We start from the raw sequence: 24,122 nt of genomic DNA, 5'->3' as shown, positions 1-24,122 counted from the left end.
TATGGAACGTACGGCCCTAACTGACGGCCGTGTGGCAGATGGGCTGTCAGTCAGAAGTTTACAACTGTGAAGCCAGCTGAGGTTCTGAAAGGGAAACTTCACCCACCGCTAATTTGGTCAGTCAGTCTCGAGTTCAGCAGATGAGTTACCCACCAATTTTTGGCTGATGCCACACAGACCCCTTATTTTTTTTAGTATGAGCGACAATCTCTCTATACTCCTACAAACCCAGCAGCCCACACATAAAATATAGTAAATCTTACCCCTCTGAAGTCCAACGCTTTCCCTACTGTTGCACAGACTGGAGCGGGAACAGCAAATTTAACCACCCTGAAGTCCAACGCTTTCACTACTGTTGCACAGGCTGAAGTGTGAATAGTAAATTAATCACTTAAAAGTCCTACTGTTGCACAGAGTGAAATGGGAATAGTAACTTACCCTTCCGAAGTCCAACGCTTGTCCCACTGTTGCACAGACTGAAGTAGGAATAGTAAATCTTACCCCTCCAAAGTCCTACACTATCCTATTGTTGCACAGACTGGAGTGGGAACAGTAAATGTAACTCCCCTGAACTCCAATGCTTTCACTACTGTTACACAGACAGGAGGTGGAATAGTAAATGTAATCCCTCCAAAGTCAAATACTCTCCTTACTGTTAACCTGTTTGGAGTGGTAATAGCAAATGTAGCCCCTCTGAAAGCCTACACATTCACTACTGTTGCAGAAACTGGAGTGGGAATTCAGATAAAACTGAATTCATTATCCCTAACAATAAACTTCAGCATTGGACCCCTACTCATTCGCCTGAAGAATTAGGACTGGCACCTGCTCCTAAGTTCTCGATTAAGAGTATAGGCATTCATATTGACTCTCAGCTCACCATGATCGCAGATCGGGGCAGGTACTTTAGCCTGCTTCTTCCAACTTAGGAAATTGCGAAAAATCTGAAGGTTTTTCAGCAGGGAGTCCAGCATTGAAATCATCATTGTCTTAATCCTCTGGAAAATTGACTATGCCAATGCAATTTACCTAGGCCTCCAGCGTAACCAGATACACATCTTCAGCTGATAAAAATCAGGCATCAAGAATCATCTATAAACAAGGCAGACACTGCCACGTTAAACCACTGCTGAAGGAACTGCACTGGCTTCCTGTAGAGCAGCGTTCCGTGTTTAAAACAGGTTGTATCCTGTTCAATGCCACAGATACTCCCCAAAGCGCACGCTAACATCCATGCACAAGAATCTACTGGTGGTTCCGGTTTCAGACGTAAACGCAGGGGAGGATCGCACTTCTCTATTCAGTGACCCAAGTTCTGGAACGCCCTGCCCATGTCATTGAGAATGGAAACTGACCATCTGTGTTTCAGAAAAAATCTGAAGACCTGGCTTTTCTCACAAGTTTACAGTTAGACTTGGCTTTCTCTTAGCGGTGTCTCCAAGGATGGAATAAGGAATTATTCAGCACCAAGAAACCTGTTGGTGAACGTGCGCTCTATGAATTCTCAATAACATAACATAACATTTGCAGACTCCAGTACTTTTCCTAATATTGGGCCTGATTACGATGGCGTCGGACCGCACCGAGATTGAGACCGAACGACAAGTAATCAGTGGTCCCACCCTCAAAATTACGATGCGGCCACTGTGTAGGGGATCGGAATCATGGCTTTTTCTGTTGCTGCTCAGGCTGCGATGGAAAAAGGGATGTTTTTAAACATCCATCCACCCTGTGTGCCAGTCACCATGTGATGCAAGGCACACAGGGTATGGATGTTTGGGTGGGCACCACAGGTACCCCATGGGCGTCATAGCAGAGGCCCACAGGGTACGGTGGCCCTGTTAGACACCCCAAAGTCCCGTTCTGACAGTTTTTGCATGTCAGTCGGACCATCATGGAGAGGCAGTCATAAAGGGACATTGTAATCCCTATGGCAGTGCGCCATCCATACTGTAGGGAATATGATCCGACCGATGAGCTCCCTGAGTCCATCTGAAACATCGGTCAGTCTCTATGACCGATGTGGTCCGACCAACCACATCATAATGCAGCGGTCGGTCCCTTCTGCTGGATGTTGGTCAGACCACCACTGACCACCTGTCAGTGGAGGTTCGACAGCCATCCTAATGAGGCCCATCGTTTAAATATATCTATTATTATTATTTGTATAATTTTTTAATTTGATATTATATGTTTAAATATATATGCATATAAATATATATTTAGATATTGTTTTTATTTAATTTTGAACACATTTTCAGTAAATGTCTTTTCATTGATTTAACTTTTTTATATTTTATTAATTTGGTAATTTATTTAACATTTTGCTAATATGTTTTATGTTTATATATATATATATATATATATATATATATATATATATATATCCATCAAACAAGTTACCCTCCTGTGAGAACTCGCCGTGCGTGGGACTTAAATTAATGACACCTTGCTTGCTCCATTCCAAGTTAATTTTTCATATAGGGAGATGGTAGACGTCGTGCACTTTACTGCTGGCCCCTGATGAGGAAAATAAATTTCCGAAACGCGTCGGGCCTATTTCAAACACGCAACTGCCCATACCAACTAATGCTTTGGAGAAGGCGCACACAGGCTCGGGTGCTACCCGCTACTTGGACAACCCCATGGAGCGTAATACATTAGCGGCGGTCCTGCGGCTGGGTTGCACCACCCCGAATAAACGGGGGCCACGAGACTCGCTATCCAAGGAGTCTCGTATGTGGAGCTGCGCGATGGATGAGGACAGGAGTGATGTTTGGGGCTCATGGTAGAGCCTTTGGAACGAGCAGTAATTTGAAAGTGCATCCATCCAGGATATATGGACTACATCTCCCACAAGCACAATATGTGTTTTCATATAGGGAGATGGTAGACGTCGTGCACTTTACTGCTGGCCCCTGATGAGGAAAATAAATTTCCGAAACGCGTCGGGCCTATTTCAAACACGCAACTGTCCATACCAACTAACGCTTTGGGGAAGGCGCACGCAGGCTCGGGTGCTACCCGCTACTTGGACAACCCCATGGAGCGTAATACATTAGCGGCGGTCCTGCCGCTGGGTTGCACCACCCCGAAGAAACGGGGGCCACGAGACTCGCTATCCAAGGAGTCTCGTATGTGGAGCTGCGCGATGGATGAGGACAGGAGTGATGTTTGGGGCTCATGGTAGAGCCTTTGGAACGAGCAGTAATTTGAAAGTGCATCCATCCAGGATATATGGACTACATCTCCCACAAGCACAATATGTGTTTTCATATAGGGAGATGGTAGACGTCGTGCACTTTACTGCTGGCCCCTGATGAGGAAAATTCATTTCCGAAACGCGTCGGGCCTATTTCAAACACGCAACTGCCCATACCAACTAACGCTTTGGGGAAGGCGCACGCAGGCTCGGGTGCTACCCGCTACTTGGACAACCCCATGGAGCGTAATACATTAGCGGCGGTCCTGCCGCTGGGTTGCACCACCCCGAAGAAACGGGGGCCACGAGACTCGCTATCCAAGGAGTCTCGTATGTGAAGCTGCGCGATGGATGAGGACAGGAGTGATGTTTGGGGCTCATGGTAGAGCCTTTGGAACGAGCAGTAATTTGAAAGTGGATCCATCCAGGATATATGGACTACATCTCCCACAAGCACAATATGTGTTTTCATATAGGGAGATGGTAGACGTCGTGCACTTTACTGCTGGCCCCTGATGAGGAAAATAAATTTCCGAAACGCGTCGGGCCTATTTCAAACACGCAACTGCCCATACCAACTAACGCTTTGGGGAACGCGCACGCAGGCTCGGGTGCTACCCGCTACTTGGACAACCCCATGGAGCGTAATACATTAGCGGCGGTCCTGCCGCTGGGTTGCACCACCCCGAAGAAACGGGGGCCACGAGACTCGCTATCCAAGGAGTCTCGTATGTGGAGCTGCGCGATGGATGAGGACAGGAGTGATATTTGGGGCTCATGGTAGAGCCTTTGGAACGAGCAGTAATTTGAAAGTGCATCCATCCAGGATATATGGACTACATCTCCCACAAGCACAATATGTGTTTTCATATAGGGAGATGGTAGACGTCGTGCACTTTACTGCTGGCCCCTGATGAGGAAAATTAATTTCCGAAACGCGTCGGGCCTATTTCAAACACGCAACTGCCCATACCAACTAACGCTTTGGGGAAGGCGCACGCAGGCTCGGGTGCTACCCGCTACTTGGACAACCCCATGGAGCGTAATATATTAGCGGCGGTCCTGCCGCTGGGTTGCACCACCCCGAAGAAACGGGGGCCACGAGACTCGCTATCCAAGGAGTCTCGTATGTGGAGCTGCGCGATGGATGAGGACAGGAGTGATGTTTGGGGCTCATGGTAGAGCCTTTGGAACGAGCAGTAATTTGAAAGTGCATCCATCCAGGATATATGGACTACATCTCCCACAAGCACAATATGTGTTTTCATATAGGGAGATGGTAGACGTCGTGCACTTTACTGCTGGCCCCTGATGAGGAAAATAAATTTCCGAAACGCGTCCGGCCTATTTCAAACACGCAACTGCCCATACCAACTAACGCTTTGGGGAAGGCGCACGCAGGCTCGGGTGCTACCCGCTACTTGGACAACCCCATGGAGCGTAATATATATATATATAGATATAGATATATATATATATATATATATATATATATATATATATATATATATATATATATCTATATATATATATACATATATATATATATTTATTTTTTTTATTATATATATGTGCATATATTACCTACTGGCGACATATATAGTTAGGATTTTTTCTCTATGGGATTTTTGAAAATTCTATGTCTAATAACTTTGGCGTTTGTGGACGGAATTGGCAGAAATTTTCAGGAAAATTGAACATTTTGTTTCTGAGCAGCCCCTGGAAATTTGGGGGGGGTTCGTCAAGGGGGGGCCGAGAAAAAAGGGGGGTCCCAAAACGCGTTTTTCCAATGTTAATTTCCATAGGGCGGTTGGCCTCACTTTTAGCCCGAACGGCTGAATGGATTTGCACGAAACTTGGCAAAATTGTAGGGACTAGTAGCCCAATGTGCCTTTGCTAGGTCTCAATATATGTGCTCCAGTGGATTTTGAGAAATTAACGTTCAAAAAAAGATATATATCTGTAACAGCGGACCGGGCAGCGCTCCGGTTCGCGTACTTTTCGCGTTACGGAGCTTTGTGAAGCGAAGCTGATTGGTTCTCCGGCGTCTGTAAACATTCCAAACAGTCCGTAGCGGCCGCCATCTTGTCTCTCGGTAGGATCGAGAGACAAGAGGAGGCCAAAGCGAAGGGGCAAATGACCATAAGGGGGCATAGTAGATCCTCCCTGACCCCCTAGGTTTGATGTGGAGGTTTTAAAAGGGCCCCGCGGGGCAAAAAAAATAAATATATAATAATAATCGAACGGCTGAATGGATTTGCACGAAACTTGGCAAAATTGTAGGTACTGGTAGCCCGATGTGCCTTTGCTATGTCTCAATATATGTGCTCCAGTGGATTTTGAGAAATTAACGTTCAAAAAAAGATATATATCTGTGACAGCGGACCGGGCAGCGCTCCGCTTTGCGTACTTTTCGCGTTACGGAGCTTTGTGAAGCGAAGCTGATTGGTTCTCCGGCGTCTGTAAACATTCCAAACAGTCCGTAGCGGCCGCCATCTTGTCTCTCGGTAGGATCGAGAGACAAGAGGAGGCCAAAGCGAAGGGGCAAATGACCATAAGGGGGCATAGTAGATCCTCCCTGACCCCCAAGGTTTGATGTACCATTTTGCCAAGTTTGGTGTAAATCCGTTCAGCCAATCAGGCTGTAGACGTATCTAAATGTCCTATGGAAAATTGCATGGGGAAAACACATTTGAAAGTGTTGAAATTTAGAACCAATTAAAATGTTACTTTGGTTTTGTATTTGTGTGTGATGAAAGTTAATTGGTTATGTATATATCTAAAATGAGAGGAAACCACAGCCATTTTGTGATACTACTGTCTGAGGTACATTTGTGAGGAATTTTTGGTGCTCAATTTCTGGTGTTTGATTTACACAGTACTAACGCTTCTCCTACTTTCAAAAAGGTGAGTTGTTAATTTGTAAGGGGAACTATGTTGTACACTTTAAGATAATTTGAAAAATGTTTTCTGTTATTTATTTACAGTCCTTCTGTTATACTAAATACTTGATAAAGTTAGTTTTATATTATGTATTACTAAAAACGATAAATGAAAGTGATTATTTTTTTCTGCAATTTACAGCAAGAAATTTCAAAATAAAATGGATCTCAATGAAGAGACCGTGGCAATTTCTTTTGAATTATCCACTACATTTATTGAAATTGACAGCACCAATAATGAAATATTCTCACAAGGAGGAGATGACTTGAATGATTTTTTTGATCAATCTCTTGACGGCGAATTTATCGAATGTTTGGAGACCATAGAGTTACAAGAATCATCATTGCAGACTTTTCATGAGGAGATTCCTGATGAGATGATTGAAGAGGAAATTCCTGATGAGGACATGTTACTAGTTCTTTCAAATTATGAAAATTCAGAAGAATAAATTTATATTTAGAAATCAAAAATTGTTTGAGACATTATTCATTTTTATTTTTAATTTATGAGGTTGTAGCGAAGTGATTGTAGTATAAAATGAGACTTATAGTATAGAGTGCAACATTTTTATGTTACATAGTAAGTTTACTCATATTTACTTCCCTTCTCCCACTATATTATCTCCAATGTGTATTCGACATCTCTTCTTCATCTCCGGCCTCCTTTCTCTCACTGTCTGTCTCTGATGCATCCTATCGCTGCCATTTTGTGTAATTACAGAAGAGAGTAAAATAAAATAGTTCAGAACGTGAAAAGGGGGCAAAGTAGAGTACCCCTCACCCCCTAGGCCTTCTCAGGCGGTCCCAAAAGGATCAGTTCCTGCTTTCCTGAGAGATTATGGTATGAGTTCCATATACCACAATAACTTACATTACAACATGCAAGATATCTATCTCCTATTACCAACTTTTGGAGATATTCGCGCTAAGCGCGAATATCTCCAAAAACTGAGCAGTTCTTAGCCATGTTATCCAATGGGAGGTGGATAACATGGCTAAGAGCATTAGCTCGGTAATGCATGAATATCGCTGACTTTTCAGCGATATTCATGCATTGCGGCCGTTTTTTATCGCATTTGCGATAAACCTTGATAATAGCAAGGTTTATCTGCGATAATTTCTGACGATGCTTAGCGGTAAAAAATTCGTTGCTAAGCATCGTTAGCGATAAATATCGCTTAACTTTGGTAATATGCCCCAACGTCTGTTAACGTTCGATTCGAAGGAAATCAGGAAGTGTTGAAAAACATTGTCTGCGCCATCTTGCCTTTTTTCAAATGCCACACTTTTGTCGTGCACGGCAGCCATTTTAGATGCCTTGACCAGACCCACTCTCTGCACGCTGTCGATCCGTAGCATGGCTCCCCACCCTCGCAAGCATCTCCCCCAGGCACTGGTCACCCCCGCTCTCTGTCTTATGCATGGGCAATAAACCTCCCCCCATCTGCGCTGCTCTTCCCTGAGAATCACACTCTGTGCCCGCCCGACACCTCCCTTTCGCCCTATTCACTACCGCACCCTCTGACACTCCTCTTCCTCTGTGTCCGATTGTCCAGGCCGGTCCCAGGCTATCAGCTAGCCCTGCAGATGTAGTTTATGGCCCCAGCTGTAAAGAATCACCCCTCTTCAAAGGAGTTATAGTAGATCAAGGCCCACACCCGATGAGATCCGTCACACCACACGCGTTCCTACTATCTGAAAACCATCCTGTATTGTGATTGGGGAGGGGACCGAGCCTGAAGCGGAAGATTCCAGGGATGACTCTTTGTACATCAAAGTTTTTACAATTATGTGTCACATTAAAAATATATAGCACTCCAACAAAGTAGTAGGAATATAAAACTTTAATAACTTATAAATATATACAACAAAACAAAAACAGTAAAAACATTTAAACATTTTTAGGGAAAAAGAAGGAACAATGGTCAGTAGCGGTCGGTTGTGCGAATAGTCCCAAGGCAGCACAACGTCCAGATTTCTGGACGGCAACCAGGTGATGTTGCCTGGGTGCCGCACTGATTTGGGTTTCCGGCGTGGGGCGTCCCGGGGGGTGGGTCGTCAGTAGCGGTCTGTTGTGCGAATAGTTCCAAGGCAGCAGAACGCGCTGAAATGTGGATGGCACCAAGGTGATGTCCAGTAAGTTGGCGCCCTCCGAATAACGGCGTGGGGCGCCCCGGGGGGGGGGGGGGGTTGAGGCAGTCCAAAGTTCCGTTTAAAGGGCAAAGGAAAGGATCGGTGGTTTGAACCATCAGTCAAAAAGGGGAGGGGGTGCAACAATTTTTCCTACCGGGTCACACTGTGCTTTCACCGGAACTGATCCGAACTGTGGTCTGCAGGATTCTAGTCATTCAAACTGAGGCTGGCGCCAGCATGGGGGCGCCGACGTCCCGCGGCTACAGTTTCGTCACTCCACGGGCGATCATGGCAGTCATTCCCCATCGGGGGTGTCTGCGGGGGTCGGGGACTCCCGCGGCTCCTCTAGAATCTTCAATGTCGTGGAGGACTACGGTGGTGGAGTCAACCAGTGACCGGGCCATTTCTTTATGCTGGGCCCGCTCTTGCCAGGTCGACCGCCATTTTGAGAGTTCGGTAGCTACCGGCGATCGCGGGGTCAAATGAGCGGACGGGCTCCACCCTGCCGGGCGAGACGTTGCAGCATCGCCACAGTGGAAGAACCCTTTTCCGGGCGCCTGGAGCGCTGAGGGTGCAGCTGGGAAGCCTCCACCTGGGGAGGCGGGAGAGGCCTGTTCGCACCGTCTCTCCCACCCAGTGCACCCCACGGCGTCTCGCTTGACATTTGTTATGGCCGGACCAGGCGATGAGGACGAGGGGAGGGGGGTCGGAGGCATGTGCAAGACATCCCCCCCAGTGTTGTCGCAGCCATTATAAAAGAAAGAAGAAATGTCCCGTCCGTCTTTGGGCCGGACCTCCGGTGGATGGCGGCCGGACGCCCTTTGCTCTGGCCCCATGAACGGGTTCCTTGGCTCATCCGGTGGGGCAGGCCTTGGCGTGTGGTGCCTCTCCTGGGCCTTTCGTGCAGTGGCCTCTCCACTCCCAGGCCCTCCATGGATGCTGGCCCAGACTGGGAGAGAGAGGGTCTAACCTGCAATTCTCCAGGGTTACCGCCACCGCGGCCGGATCCCGTCGGCCTCGGCCGCTGGTTGATGGTGGCCGGACTGGGAGAGAGAGGGGAGGGTCGAGGACACAGACATTCCCCCCCTTGCAACTCTCCAGGGTTGTCGTAGCAATCCCTCTGGCCGGGTCCCATTGGCCTCGGCCTTTCCTCCGGCTACACCCTACGTGATGATCTTCTGCCGACGGTTGGCAGCAGGACCCGCCTTATATGTGTTGCTTCCGGCTGGGCGTAGCCGCAAACCTGTTGCACTTTGGAAGTTTCCAGAATGGGGCGGATGTCTGCTGACTTGTATCTTTCCCAGTTTGCCGTTATTTGGCCGTGGCAGGCGGTGGGACAGACACGTTTTGGGGCAGTGAGGGGCGATGAAGCCTCGTTGCCTTGTGGCCGTTGCAATGTCACACTTGGTTTCTCTTACTGTTTTCAGGTTTCTTATTACGGGCTTACTTCTAACGTTTCTTGTTTCTAGGACAATAATAGGTTTTATCATTACGTATTGTTATCGTTTCTTTGTTTGTTATTTAATAAAAAGTTCATCAGTGGCCTACTGATTTTCGTTTTCCTATTCCTTTCTTTCCAGGTTGTTTCATGCTAAAGTTTCTGTTAACAGGATACAGTGATCACTTCGTTATTATTGCATATGTCCTTTTCACTAGGGGTGCTCTCTGGTCGGGCCAGATGACCTATCTCTAGTAAATGGTCCGGGTGAAACAGGTGCATCAATCAGTGGGGAGTAGATAGGCATGACAGATTACAACGGGGGAGAAAGGTCCGCATTACCTACCCTTTCACTACTTGCAAAGATTTTCCTACGTTTATTTGCAAACAGGGAATACCTCCAAAAAGAACCAATTCCCAAACAGTCAATGTTCGGGCAAACAATCAATCAATGAGGAACGAAATAGGCACGACGTGTTAAAGGTTTGCGTTACCTACCCTTCACTATCTGCAAAGGGAGAGAGAATATTCCTATTCTTCCCCGTTTGCAGGCAGAGAAGATCCTTAAGAGAACCAACTTCGAACAATTCAATGCTCGATTCAAACAATCAACAAGGGGTACTGTGAACACAAATGAACGCCGCTTATGTACATACACATTGCTATTTTCAACAGGTTGTTCCTAATGTTTCTATTTTAGCGAGGTCAAAAAGAGATCCCATTAGTGGCCTACTGATTTTGCTCGATTCCTTTAGTTTTTTTACACGATTTTTCGCTATCTGCAAAGACTAAACAGAGTATTGCGACTCTGTGCTTGTTTGTAAATAGAGAATGAACCAAAGAGAACCAATTCTAAAACAGTAAATGCTTGGATAACAATCAATCAAATGGAGAGAGAAGCAGGCACGACGGATTACAACGGGGGCAAAGGCCTGCGTTAACTACCCTTCACTATCTGCAAAGAGAGAGTACTCCTAATAGAAATGAGGGGGGGGGCAGCATTGAAAGCAGATCAGTGTGCATAAACACGAAAATGTTTTTTCTTACCACGTACTTGACAATCGACAGCTTATGATATTTGCTATTAAAAAACCATTGAAATTCACTGAAAAAACCATAGGTTATAGACCATATATAGTTAGGAATTAGCATTTACAAAACCTTGAAAATTCACTGAAAAAACCATAGGTTATAGACCATATATAGTTAGGAATTAGCATTTAAAAAACCTTATTTTACTCACACAAAACCATTGAAATTCCATATATAGTTAGTTGTACTAACTATATATCGCGCACCCGCAATCCACTGCTGATCATGTCACATATTACATCATTCATGACATGGTCAGTGACATCACTGATGACATCACTGATGACATCTCAAATGACATCACTGATGACATCACTGATGACATCTCAAATGACATCACTGATGACATCACTGATGACATCACTGATGACATCACTGATGACATCACTGATGACATCTCATTTGACATTACTGATCACATCACTGATGACATCATTCATGTGATAATACGATGAACCTCTTCAGACTCTAATATAACCTTAGATACACTCAGTGTAAACACAGACTCACAGATTGTCATTCATCCATGAAGTTACACACACACACCTAGTCAGTCATGCAAACAATCAATCACACCTCCATTTTCCCAACTATACAGTTATACACACCTTACTTATTCAAACATATACTAAAACATATTTACTCTCTTATACAATCCTGGATACAAGTTCACAATGATGCATACAGCCACTCACACATTCACTGGCTCTTATGCACAGTTATTTATATATGTCAAGTCTCACATGTACTGTGTTTTACATATGTACTTACTTTGACATGTAGCACTGAGATATCCATTCACTCACCAATACACTGATGCACACAGTCAACCGCCCATACAGCTGTTTCCACATGCACTTTTGAACCCATACATCTAGTGAATCAACTGCTCACACATCTATGCACAGAGTCATACACCTCCCAGCCACCCACACATACACTCAGTCTCCCATACAAATACTTGGGCAACCAATCAATAACCCATATAGTTACTCATATAGCTACTGAACAACACATGCAGCAGTTTTCAGAACAACAGACATAATGATGCACAAATTAAGACAGTTTAGTCACTAACCCATGCACTCAGTGAGACACATTTAATCACTCACTCATACAGTCAGTCATACACCTACTAAATCCTTCATCCAGACACTTATACATCCACTCAAGACATATTTTAACTTTACAGAAAAATACAGTCACTGGATGTTGTCATCAGTGATGTCATCAGTGATGTCATTTGAGATGTCATCAGTGATGTCATCAGTGATGTCATTTGAGATGTCATCAGTGATGTCATCAGTGATGTCATTTGAGATGTCATCAGTGATGGCATCAGTGATGTCACTGACCATGTCATGAATGATGTAATATGTGACATGATCAGCAGTGGATTGCGGGTGCGCGATATATAGTTAGTACAACTAACTATATATGGAATTTCAATGGTTTTGTGTGAGTAAAATAAGGTTTTTTAAATGCTAATTCCTAACTATATATGGTCTATAACCTATGGTTTTTTCAGTGAATATATATATATACATACGCATTTATATTTAAATAAAGCCATCATTTTTTTTTACTGCAGCGCGCTTTCCTTAAAGAAAAATGGGATGAATTTAAAAATAAAAATTAATTGTTTAATTTTGATTTTTTTAAAGTAGGCAGTGGTCTGTGGAAACACTGCCTGCAACTAAAATATTTTTTTTTAACATTCTCAAATGGGAAGAGGTCCCTGCGAATGGGTTAACGTCAACGTTCAGTTGGTGGTAAGGTACAAATGTTTTGCAACCACGGTCCCAAAACATAAGTGCAAGCCATTCAGATTCCCTATGTGCAAGGGACGTCATGAACACATCCCTTCCAAATAACGATTCTGTCTGTGTTCACAAACCCGGACAGAGATTCGGTAACAAGTTACCGAATCGCCATTTTGAGTTTATACATAACAAAAAACATTTTGCAGTTGCAAAGACGGCCCAATTCTGCGAATCATTCCTTTTGAGACAGCAAAAATTATTTGTGCATCTAGCTTTTGGTGCTTTATTTTCTATCTCCTTTTCAAAGATGCAAAAATACTGTCATGAAGTGTGTTTTAAAAATACATCAATAGTAAAACGTCCACTACAGTGAATGCTTTTTCATTTTGTATTTTATTTGCATGCATATCATGGCCATGTTTAGATAACTACATTTTTTATATTTATTTTGTGGATTATGCTTGCAATAGAAAAAATAAACATCTCTCCAGGTTGCCGCGGCCAGACAATGCTGCTTTCTCATTTGTAGCGGAGATTATTGCTTTTCCGTGCAACGCATTAAACCTCAAACTACTGATGAGAACGTTTTCTTTTTTCCATCCAGATGATGGAGCCATTTGAGTGATTTCGTAAAAGCAGTGGTCTGCCTTAGCTTGCTTTTCAATTAGGTCAGACTGGATTTTCATTCTCGGATTGTTGTACAGCAACAGACAATGACATACAGTGACACAATTATGCAGGGAAGATTGTATGTATGAGAACATTCTTATATGGGAAAACATATACACATATTTAGTAACATAAATGTATGTATATATAAGATAGATAGATAGATAGATAGATAGATAGATAGATAGATAGATAGATAGATAGATAGATAGATAGATAGATAGATAGATAGATAGATAGATTGAAAGCTTATGTATGGAACAATTTCGTGTTGACATAAATATAAGTTCATTAATGGTACACAATCACAAAGCCGTTTACAGAACATAAAATATTTTGATTTTAACACACCTGCTGTATCTGCAGTAAAACTAGTGCGCACTCGCCCCACATACACGCACACAGATGCACATTCACAGCCACGCAGGTACATGCCATATCAATTCAAACAGGAGCTGATTTTAAGTTGCAACCATTTATGACGCACTAGCTCCAAGGTGATGAAGGCGGTGCTAGACCTACGAAAGCACAACTTCGCGTGCCCGGCGACACTCAGAAAGTTATGGCACTGACATGAGGGCACTATGATGGTACTTCCGCCGAATACTGAGTGTAAGGTTTCATTGGTAACTGAGGCCCCAGTGTACTTTCCTGGGGGTGCAAATCAGTCACCGTGTCTGCAGAGGGATTGGTTTGTGATCTGAGAAGGTTTTTACGCGGTGACAAATACATTAATTTATCTCTGTGCAAAAACCCTGCCTGATACATATAAATGAGGCAGGATACTTTTTGAGAATCCTACCGAACGGATGCAAATGGAGGGACGGAGGCCTTTCAGGGAGAGCAGGCCCCCGTCTCCGCATTGCTGTTCACAAGGTGCAAACATGGTTCCTTCTAATGGCCACTTTTACAAAATGGAAGCTGTCCCTCATGGAAATATTACACCTTTCCCTCTTGGACAGTATCCACTTGGCAAAGGTATACTGTTCCCTTTCACTAGTCATTTTGCAATCAGTGGTTTCCATTTATAAATGCTGGGTCAATCCATTGTTACATCTCACTGCGCATCTCCCGCGAGGAGGGGACACCCCCTTTACCTACCACTTCATAGGAGTCGCAGTCACTGAGAGGCATAAAGATATTTATGACTCACAATATACCTTTTGTAAATCTGAAGTCAGATTTTTGTGGTAGCAAAGCCTCCAATTTTGGGAACCACAGAATATGCAGGAACAAAAACCTTTCATGCACAAGGAGTCTGATTTATGAAATACCCACTTTTCAGCAAAAAGGGGGACTGAAGTGTCTCCCATTCAAGCCATAGTTTTTGTACCAAATATCAAAGCAAAATCAATTAAAATACTTGTCACTGACTCCGTAAAGCCCACTGTCCTGATTAGAATCAAGCACATCTTTATTATTGACGCCTTTTAAATCATGAAGACATGCTCTTTGAATGTTGCCTGTGAATAGGTGGGTTTATATTGCCACTCCTGCACCAGAGATCTGTAGGACTTCCTGGCATTTGCCTCCAGAAAGAATTTTGTAGGATCAAGCTGCTTCTACTCAGGATGTGGTGTCAATCGGGCCCTCAAAAAAAGTGTGCTTTAGAGAACTAAGGGCGACATCAGGTGTGGGGCCAAGAAAGAAGGCACTATTGGTCACGTCCTGTGTGTGCAAAGTGAAGCCTCCGAGGTAATGGGGAAACACGCTTAACAAAGTGGCTGTAATAATAGGATGGATGGTCCAGTCGAGGTGGTTTTCATGTAGGTTTATTACACCCCAACTTTGTCACACATGGTCATCCAGGCTGAGCAGCATACTACAGTGGCGGATTTGGTTCACTGAAAATTGAAAAATATTAACTGAAATTTGCTGAAGGGAAAGGCGAGCCTCAATCTACGGCCTCTTGAGCACTGCACTCTAGCTTGACTTAAGCACTTAAAACTCTCACACAGCTCCAGGATAACCCCTGCAGGGCAGACCTGAATCTAGGCACTTTGAGGGGCCACTCAAATAGGGTGTAGGCTCCTGAGGACTCACTTACCGTCGACTGTCACAGTGGTGATCCACAAACAGATCCTAAGGGAGAGTGCTGATACGCTGCTAGTCCTACTAGCTTGTACATATAGTTTTATCCCAGTGTAACAAACTGAAGGCACATAATCTTACTCCAAAGAACTGTCACATTCAGAGCTAGACTAGGACCCTCAGGAAAACTACCAATAACACATCATTGTCATTATAAAATTCTGTTTAATGCCTAAACACAATTTTCCTATCTGTAAATTAGTTTTTAAATCACCTCTCTATTTTCTGGGGTACAATTCGTTCCCAGGACTGCCTTTTTATGAGGCGTCTTGTTATTTTGCTATCCCAAACAAACCTGTACAGTAAAGGTTGACATTACCTCGGTGACTCCTACAGTGCACTGTGGAACTGCCGCCACTTACTCTCTGCGCTGCATTGAATAGTAATGACCCTGATTATTAACCTGCTCATACAGCGCTCGTATCTTATTGGTCCATAGACCTCTTAGCGGTAGGGCTCTCAAGGAGAGATACTCATAAATGTACAGAATCAGCATTACTATTAGTCAGGCCCCTGTTTCATCCAGCAACTCATTGGGTTTGCTGGTTAAGTGAGCAGTGCAAATGCCCCTCTGACCCATAAAATGCCCCTTCCTTTTCACTTCACATGCACCATAGAAGATCCGATTCAGCATTGATGTTATCTGAAATATATTAATTCCAGGTTCATGTAATCTGAAATATATTAATTCCAGGCTCGTGAAATCTTAAATATATTAATTCAAACTCGTCTTCAGAACTAAACAGTCTTTTGTTAAGCGTCTTTGTCTAAGGTGCCATGTAAACATTTATTTAAAGTAGCAGGCTCCAGCACCTTATGTAGCTTCAATTTACTCTGTTCTTTTCCTGGCTACTGTCAAGAGTGACTTTAAATCAAATTCATCTGTAGTGCACGCTATGTAAGCGTAAATCTATACATGAATGCATCCATAGGTAAGGTAGTTACACCATAGTTCAGGGCCTGTCTAATTGTACTTACAAACATGAGGCGTGTGGGGATGTTGTCAGTCTGGACCAATGGGTTCTTGTACAGCCAGATTTCCTCGGGCTGAATAACTCTCTGGAAAGGATCCAAAAACTCTGTAAAACTGAAAACACAGAAGGAAATTAATTTAATAATCTGTCCCAAAACGTTAGATGACATTCATGAATTTAGTCAGAGGTTGAGCAAAATGATTTATTGATTTACTCCTAGCAGAGTGCTCGTCTCAAATTCTACAAAAATGGGATTGGCTCAACATGTATCAATGCGCCTTCTGCCTGGTTAACAGAATTGATCAAACAAGGCAGCCATTTTCTCGTATTGATCAGCATAGGATGAACCCACTAACCTTCATGATACCTAAACCTGCCCTCCACTTCCATTCTGTGTGGTGTCAATCCAGTCTCCTGGCCACTAAATCTTTGCTTCCATCACAGTGCGTTGGGGCACCCTCCTCCAAGCCACATATTGTGACTCTTCTGCTACGGCCTACCGCATGCTGTCCACTATGATTAAAGAACTGCTTCTTGGGGTCTGCAAAGCTCTTCAATCTTATTATCAACACATCAGTCTTTAATTGCTTCTTTCCCCACTCTAACGCATGGCAATATTTGCTCACTCTTTCGAGTAGGTCTAGCTGTAAGTCAAGCATCAGCTAACGTAACACTCACATTTACCGTCACAAGATGAGTCATGCCTCAGAAGCAACTTTATCCTAAACCCAAGCAAGTCCAATTTCCATGATGGCGATGCCCATGCTCGAGGTTTCGGTTACAATGCTGGGCACTGATAACAACACCCAACTGCTTCCAGAACCACAGCCATCTTTAACACTGCAGTCCAGATGAGCTGAATCTCCCATCTCCAATACATGTCTATGCAATTCTTTGCAGATCTTTCCTACTACATTTTTCTTGGGAAGCATCGCCCCATCTTTGGCAAACTGCATGAATGGTGTCACCATGTGCTCACTTTGTTCTTCGCTTCTTGGATATATCTTTCTTGCCAGCTCTCCCACCTGATTGCTAACTTCCAAGTGTCATAACCATTAGCATATTTTAAGTAGAAAGCTGTTGGATTTCATTTTTAGGGTACTGGACCAGGCCGTCAACTCTAGCCTGCTCATGCAAAATAATGCAGACACATTAGGCAGTGACAGCTCCTTGGAAAGAGCTTGCTGCTAGAAAACAATCCTTATTGCACGATTACCTCTGTGCAAATACAAAAACTGGCCTCAAACAGGGTCTATTTAAAAATACTATCTATCACTTCAACTCTGAGTGGATCGGTGGACCTCGAGACGGAACAAAGATAAACCGGCTTACTACTGAATATGCTTATGTGTCTGCATAGGTCATAGGAACGACTGGAGAACGCTTTGCAGGTGGCTATGGCACACTAATTACATCCTTAAAAGACCATCTTAAATGATGGTCCTTCCGAAACACACCACTTACTAAAAGCCCACAAGTTTCACCAGTGTTACAAAATTAGGGCGTGCAGGGCTGAACTATATAGGAATGTGCAGATAGGAGACATGCATCTAGATGTGGTCGCTAGAAATTTAGAATCACATAGATAACATCTTTACTGTCTTTGGCATTCATGAGCCTGTGTGAAATTTCAAAATTTCATTTTGTGAAATTTAGAGTGAAGCCATAGCTCACATTGAAAAGTCACACAAGATACAAGCAAAGGGACTGCTCAATGAGAACATGTCCTCCATTCGATATATTCTGCCCAAACGAGCGAGGACCAAGCAGTGCCCCCAACAACAAGTTTTACAAAAACCAGGACAAAACAAAACAAGCATTGAAAAAACTAAAAGGCTGGCAGCCAACACCAGACCTATTGGCTCTGCCAATGTTGTTTCAGTGTGGAATTTCCTGATTAGGTTTCGATGGGCATCACTTATAAACATTTGGTGACATACGGGCTTGTTAAATAATGATAATGTTTGCTCCCTTTTATTCACTTCACTCCCTCTGTTTCTCCCGAATCAAATTTGTGTAATTTCTGGCACATTACCCACCTCTCTGCTCTGATACTCCATGGAGCTGATTCACACACTACACAAATACATACAATAGTATATAAAATAAAATAAATGTGCATTACATGCTGGAACACATGCAATATGGACCAACAAAAAAGATGTTTACAAAAGGCTCAGAAGGCATGCCAAGTGGCCTAGAAACGGGCCTTACTCTAGCATCCCTGGCGAAAAGAAATTTGGAACCCTCACCATGGATATTGATTCATCAAAATACCAGGGGTAGCAGAAGTCACATCACTTGCCATGTGTCCCCCAACTGATGTCACAGGAGGTGGCATCACACAAACTTTGACCTGGTGACATCACAGGAATTGACATCACCTGCCCTCTGACCTACCCTGATGATGTCACAGGAAGTGATATTAAACAGCATTTGACTTGATGATATCACATCTGACCACTGGACCCCATGAAATGAAAGGAAGCAACACTGCATGACCTTTGGCTTGGTGCTATCACAGGAAGTGATGCATCTAACTGTTGATTATTTGCATCACACACAGAGGCTGGAAAATCTCTATAGATACAAAAGAAGTACCCTATAAACAGACTATTGGACTTGGCCCTTAGGGCAGGTTCACCCCTAAACTTTTTGCTCTTATTTGTGACCCTGTGTTAGTGATTTTTGGGTCTCTGCGCACTTTTTCCCTGTGTCCCAGAGTAAAGTGTGTGCGTGTAGTATGGTTGGCCTGCCCTCCCATAGGAATGCATGGGGAATGTGTGTGTCCCTGGTAGTTCCTGATGCGTGGGGAGTGCAGGCTCGAGTTTAGTATGTGTGAACTTGTGAGAGTGAATGCTGCGAGATGGTGTATGCGGCATGTATGTGTCTAGAAGGGAAGTGCTACTTCTGGACATTGAGATATGTGTGCCGTGAGGGTGCTGGAGCGTGATTGGCTGGAGCTGGCTGGCATGCCAGGCTCCAGGAAGTCTGGATGGGTTTGCCCGGTGGTGAAGCATGAGTGATGTGTGGGAGGAGTGTACCTGTGTCCTGGATGGGCTGGGTTTGCCCCACACAATGCCGGCTCCGCCCCCCTGCGGTGTGTCTAACGACCCTAGCCTCCCCAGTGAATGAAAGGGGTGGTTGGCCCATCAAGAGTGCTCCAAGACCAGCTGCGACTGGTTTCCCCCCACCCTGCACCTCCAAACAAAGGAATGTGGTGTATAAAAATGGGGCTGTGTCCCCACAGAAGTGGTTCTCTTTTCTGTTCCTGCCAGAGGGGGCTGTTGCTGCTGCTGGGCCAGAGGACCGCCACTTGGACTGTCTCCCTGCCTGGAGACCCAGTGTGCTGGCTCTGGGCCCAGCCTTGCCCCTCTGCCTACCTCCAGCCCTTGCTGGAGCCTTGTCCTGTCCTCCAGTGCTGGGGAGCACTGAGGATTGCTGGCCTAGTGCTTGAGGGCGCTTCATTTTGGCCGTAGCGCTGTGAGCGCTGTATTTTATCCTGTGGCGCTTGGGAGCGCCTTGTCTTCGTTGTTAGCGCTGTTAGCGCTTTGAGAGCCCAGCCGGTGCCCACCCGGCACCTGCTGCTTTGGTGGTGCCCACCGTTTGATGTCCGAGTGCCCACCTCGGATTATTGCCTTTTGAAGGCCGGTGCCCACCCGGCATTGCCCCGTCCTGGGATTTTAATTTATCGCGAGGGAGCCCACTCCTCGGATAATGGGACCCTGCCTGCCTGTCTGAAGCGAGCCGCCGCGCTGCCCGCGGCGACCCGGAAGTGGTTGGACGGCCAACCAATCGCTGCGCGGCCCGAGGGAGGGTGACCCGGAAGTCCCGCCCCCGCAGCCGAGCAGCAAGAAGTGAAGCAGCCGGCCGTGTCCCCGAGGCTCCCCGAGTGGAGAGAGGAGCCCCGCGCTGCCAGCGAGGAGAGGAGCCGGGTAAGCTGAAGCGAAGTCCCTGGCGAGGCTCCCCGAGTGAAAGAAGAGCCCCGCAGCCCGTGAGGAGAGCAGGAACAGCCGGTGAGTGAAAGCCGGCTAGGGGAGAGGTGCGGGGTCGTGCACCTTCCCCCCCCTGCCTCTACTCGAGCGGCCCCCACTTGGCAGCGGGCCGCTCCACCAGGGCGCACCTTTGCCCCACGAGTCCCCCGAGCCGGGACTCCAACGGTTGGGGGCATTTACTGGATCTCGAGTCCCCCAGAGGGGGGGGACCCCCAAGAAGGCGCCAATTGTCTTGAGAGCCCAGCGAGGCTCTTGAGAGGGCATTTCTTGTGCAGAGCCCCGAGGCTCTGAGGGTGACATTTGCTTCGCGAGCCCAGAGAGGCTCGAGGCCAGTTCTTTGTTCGTGAGCCTATGAGGCTCTTGGGGGCATTTGTCCTTGCTCTGAGTCCCCCGTGAGGGACTCCAACGCAGCCGCCTTGAGATTAGGAGCCCCGAGGCTCCTGGGGGGCAATTTGGATATTTCGAGCCCAGAGAGGCTCTTGCGCCCACAGTTGCTTTGAGAGCCCAGAGAGGCTCAGCAGTGCCACAGTGGTGGTTCTTGAGCCCACAAGGCTCCAACGTTGCCCTAACTTTCCCTGTACTAGTTGCCCAGCACTTTGTGGGCAACTGCCACGTTTAGGCCCCCTGACTTTTGGGACACAGGGCGTCCTAGCCCTAGAGAGGCCAGTTGGCCTAGGGACTGTCACAGGTGGTGACTTATCTGAGTTTTGTGCAACTGTGTTTTATTGTTCTACACCTCTGAATGTATTGTTGATGCATCATGTGTTTTCCCTCCTTACACCTCTGAATGAATGTTATGCATTGCATCATGTGTTATGTTCTTACACCCCTACAGGTATTGTAATACTTAGGTGGTTGTTGTCCTCCTAGCACAGGTGGTGCTAGTGAGGTCCTGTTACCAGTGATTACTGGTTGTGTGCTCTATTTTTATATTGTGCTCTACAGTGATTTTACTTTCTACAAGTGCTAAGTTCTAAAAGTGCATACCCTTGACAGTGGTCCAGGTGGCCCTGTCCTGTACATTATCCCTTGTAAATTCTGCCCGTGCCTCTGGCACAGTGTAACAAGATGTGTGTCTTATCTAATGTATGTTTATTATAATACAAAGGCTATTTTCATATAACCTGGTGTGGAGTTTCCTTTGTGGTGGGCCTTTGGTTGTTGTTGCTGGGGTGCGCGCGCAAAGACTTAACTTACAAGTTCAGCCTTGCTGCTCGCGCCACGTTACCTAGAGGGTGAGCAGGGGTTATCTTGTTGTGTGACTCCCTTGCCCTGACTTGGGAATAGGGATCTCTGACTGACTTTGGCGAAAGCCCTGGCCAGCCGGGGGTCCCGTTTCCAACACAGACATACTTCAAATCCGATTGAAAATGCAGCTACAGAGATTGTTTCAGGTAGTATCTTCAGATATACAATTAAGTTAATGTAGCATTGATTAAGAACCTATCAAATAGTGTACAACAATGGAAAATACAGTAGTCAAGTGGAAATAAGCCATTATCAATTTCAAACAACTTATAAAATGGGGAGGTTGATGGGCCTATAAACTTCAATATAATTTTACTCTCATCATTTTTTTGAGATACTAAGAGTCCCATGTAATTAAATGTCAGTCTTGGAAGGTAGATCACAGCGCTATTTAATACAGGTCATGTTCTCCCAGCAACCTTCCTTTCCATGACATGGTATACACACTTCTAAACCTGTGGAGCCACTGTGGAGACATGGTATACACACTTCTAAACCTGTGGAGCCACTGTGGAGACATGGTATACACACTTCTAAACCTGTGGAGCCATTGAACCTTTCCTGTGGAGCCATTGAACTTTTCCAGGTTTACTATCATTAATTACTTCTTCAGAAAACATGCACATTACTCATACAGTTCTTGTGTTGATCAATAATATGCTTGTTCTGCATTAGCATACCTTACCATCAACAAACATCCTATCTAACAGCTAGAATGCCTAAAGGCATGATTGCTTCCTTTACAAATGCAGATGTTACAGTTCACATTTAAAAATGACTCCATTAATTACTGCTCCTAAAGCAAAACTGTCTACATTTTCAAAATTCATCACACACACATACAGAGACAATGAATCATACATGTGTAAATAAGTGAATAGAAAATGTTACATAAGGCAAAGGAAACTCTAACTAATGTGTAGATTCACATGTCATTCATACTGGCAGGCACTTTTTAAGAGTGCTCGCTCTGGAGAAGCATAAACTCAGGGTTCAGAACATAACACAGAGGTTAGGGTTAAATGTAATAATAAGAATGTGTTTCTACCCAAACAAACCTTTCTTAGCAACATCAGGATAGAAAAACTGGGAAAAACACATAATTTTCTAAACTGTACCATGCAGCTTTTAGATGGCAGTTAATTGCTAACTGTACTAGATTATGAATATAACTTATGAACTGCACAGTAACAATATTATCTCTGTGACAAAAGCAGTAACCCACTGACCTCGCCACATAACATATTGTTCTTTGATATGCATGCTACACGTTCTTTGCAGTAGGCATAATAACTCTCTGCGCTACCTTAGATACGTGAAAACTGCTACAAGACAAAACTATCATGTCTCTCCAGCAGGTACATTAATAAATCACCAGAGTACACTAGACACTTTTATTGTTGCCTGAAAACTGCTATAAATAAAACAAACGCGGTGGTACACATACTGCACTAGGAACCCCTTCCTCAGCTAGGGTAGAGTGCAGCAGGTGCACGCTTGCATGTATACACACCTTCTCCTAGCTACAGCATGCATAGTTAGTCGCTGTCCAATCATGTCCAGCCCTGCTGTGCGGGCTTCAGCTCATTTTCTCAGCTTTCTGGCCCAAGTCCGCAGCAGATACATACAATGTATAAAATCAGGGAGGTGTGTGACTCCGGAGTGCGGGGCTTACGGTTCGATTGCCAGCGGCAGCTCAGCATCATGTGACTCTGGGCAATAGCTCACTTAATCTCCAAGATGGCCCCCAGTGCCTTGAAACCTCAAGGGGTGATATGTTTGCGCTTTATGAACGTGGATTATTAATATTATTATTATTATTATTACTATTATAAAGTCAAGGACTGAGAAGGCCAGCCCAGCCCAGGGTCACCATAGCAACGAGTGAGACGACTTCTTTCCCCCACCCAAGCCCAGCTTGCCGGTCAACATGATGTCTCTGGAGGCAGAACTTCAGAACAGCAGTTCAATCAAGGCTGCTCATACCTCAGCTTATTTTTTTGCCACCAGAGCACTTGCCAAGGTTGACAAACAGACAGGGGTCACAAGTAAGGTGGCAGGGGTCACAACAGGTGGCTGAAGGGTCACAGTTGCGCCCCTGGCGACCCCTAATTGACGTCCATGACCCTCACTGTTGCAAGTGGTGGCTCACTTTGTGTACACAGGTCAGTGACTGGGTAATTATGTCAAAGCAGTGACTGGCCTCTGAACACAAAAATCTCTACAACTTCCCCAACGAGCCTAATTCCCTTACAGCTTAGCTACATCGTGTTGGAACCAAGTTGTTGTTGGGCGGATGGGATTGGTGATGCGTGGCAGCAGGGAGTGCGAGGGAAATGGGAGTCGAAGGAAGGTGCTGAATGGGGTTTAAAACGGCACCTACAAATAAAAAAAAAGTTTAACATCAGTTTGACTGGAATCATTTAAAAGAAGTTAGAGGAATGCTGCTGTCTGCAAGACTTTAATGCAACCAGCTCTGTGTGGCTCGCCAACGATTGGCGCCCTGGGCCTAGACCCAGCTCCCCACATCAGACATCGACCCTGAACTGGCCCTTCCAGAAGGTGAGGTTTCATG

At 45.0% G+C, this 24,122-nt stretch overlaps 1 protein-coding gene across 1 annotated transcript in view; it reads right to left on the bottom strand.

Moving 5' to 3' along the window:
* The window catches only part of PLPP4 (phospholipid phosphatase 4), a 745,038-nt gene that overhangs the window by 446,208 nt on the left and 274,708 nt on the right, over positions 1-24,122 (bottom strand). The window contains exon 2 of the mRNA XM_078641202.1: positions 16,309-16,417. Coding sequence (XP_078497328.1) covers positions 16,309-16,417 — 109 coding nt within the window. The remainder of the gene's footprint in view (positions 1-16,308; positions 16,418-24,122) is intronic.

Source organism: Lissotriton helveticus, chromosome 5_1 (assembly GCF_964261635.1).
Source record: "Lissotriton helveticus chromosome 5_1, aLisHel1.1, whole genome shotgun sequence".
Taxonomy (NCBI): Eukaryota; Metazoa; Chordata; class Amphibia; order Caudata; family Salamandridae; genus Lissotriton; species Lissotriton helveticus.
This window is presented reverse-complemented; position numbering and strand designations above follow the sequence as displayed.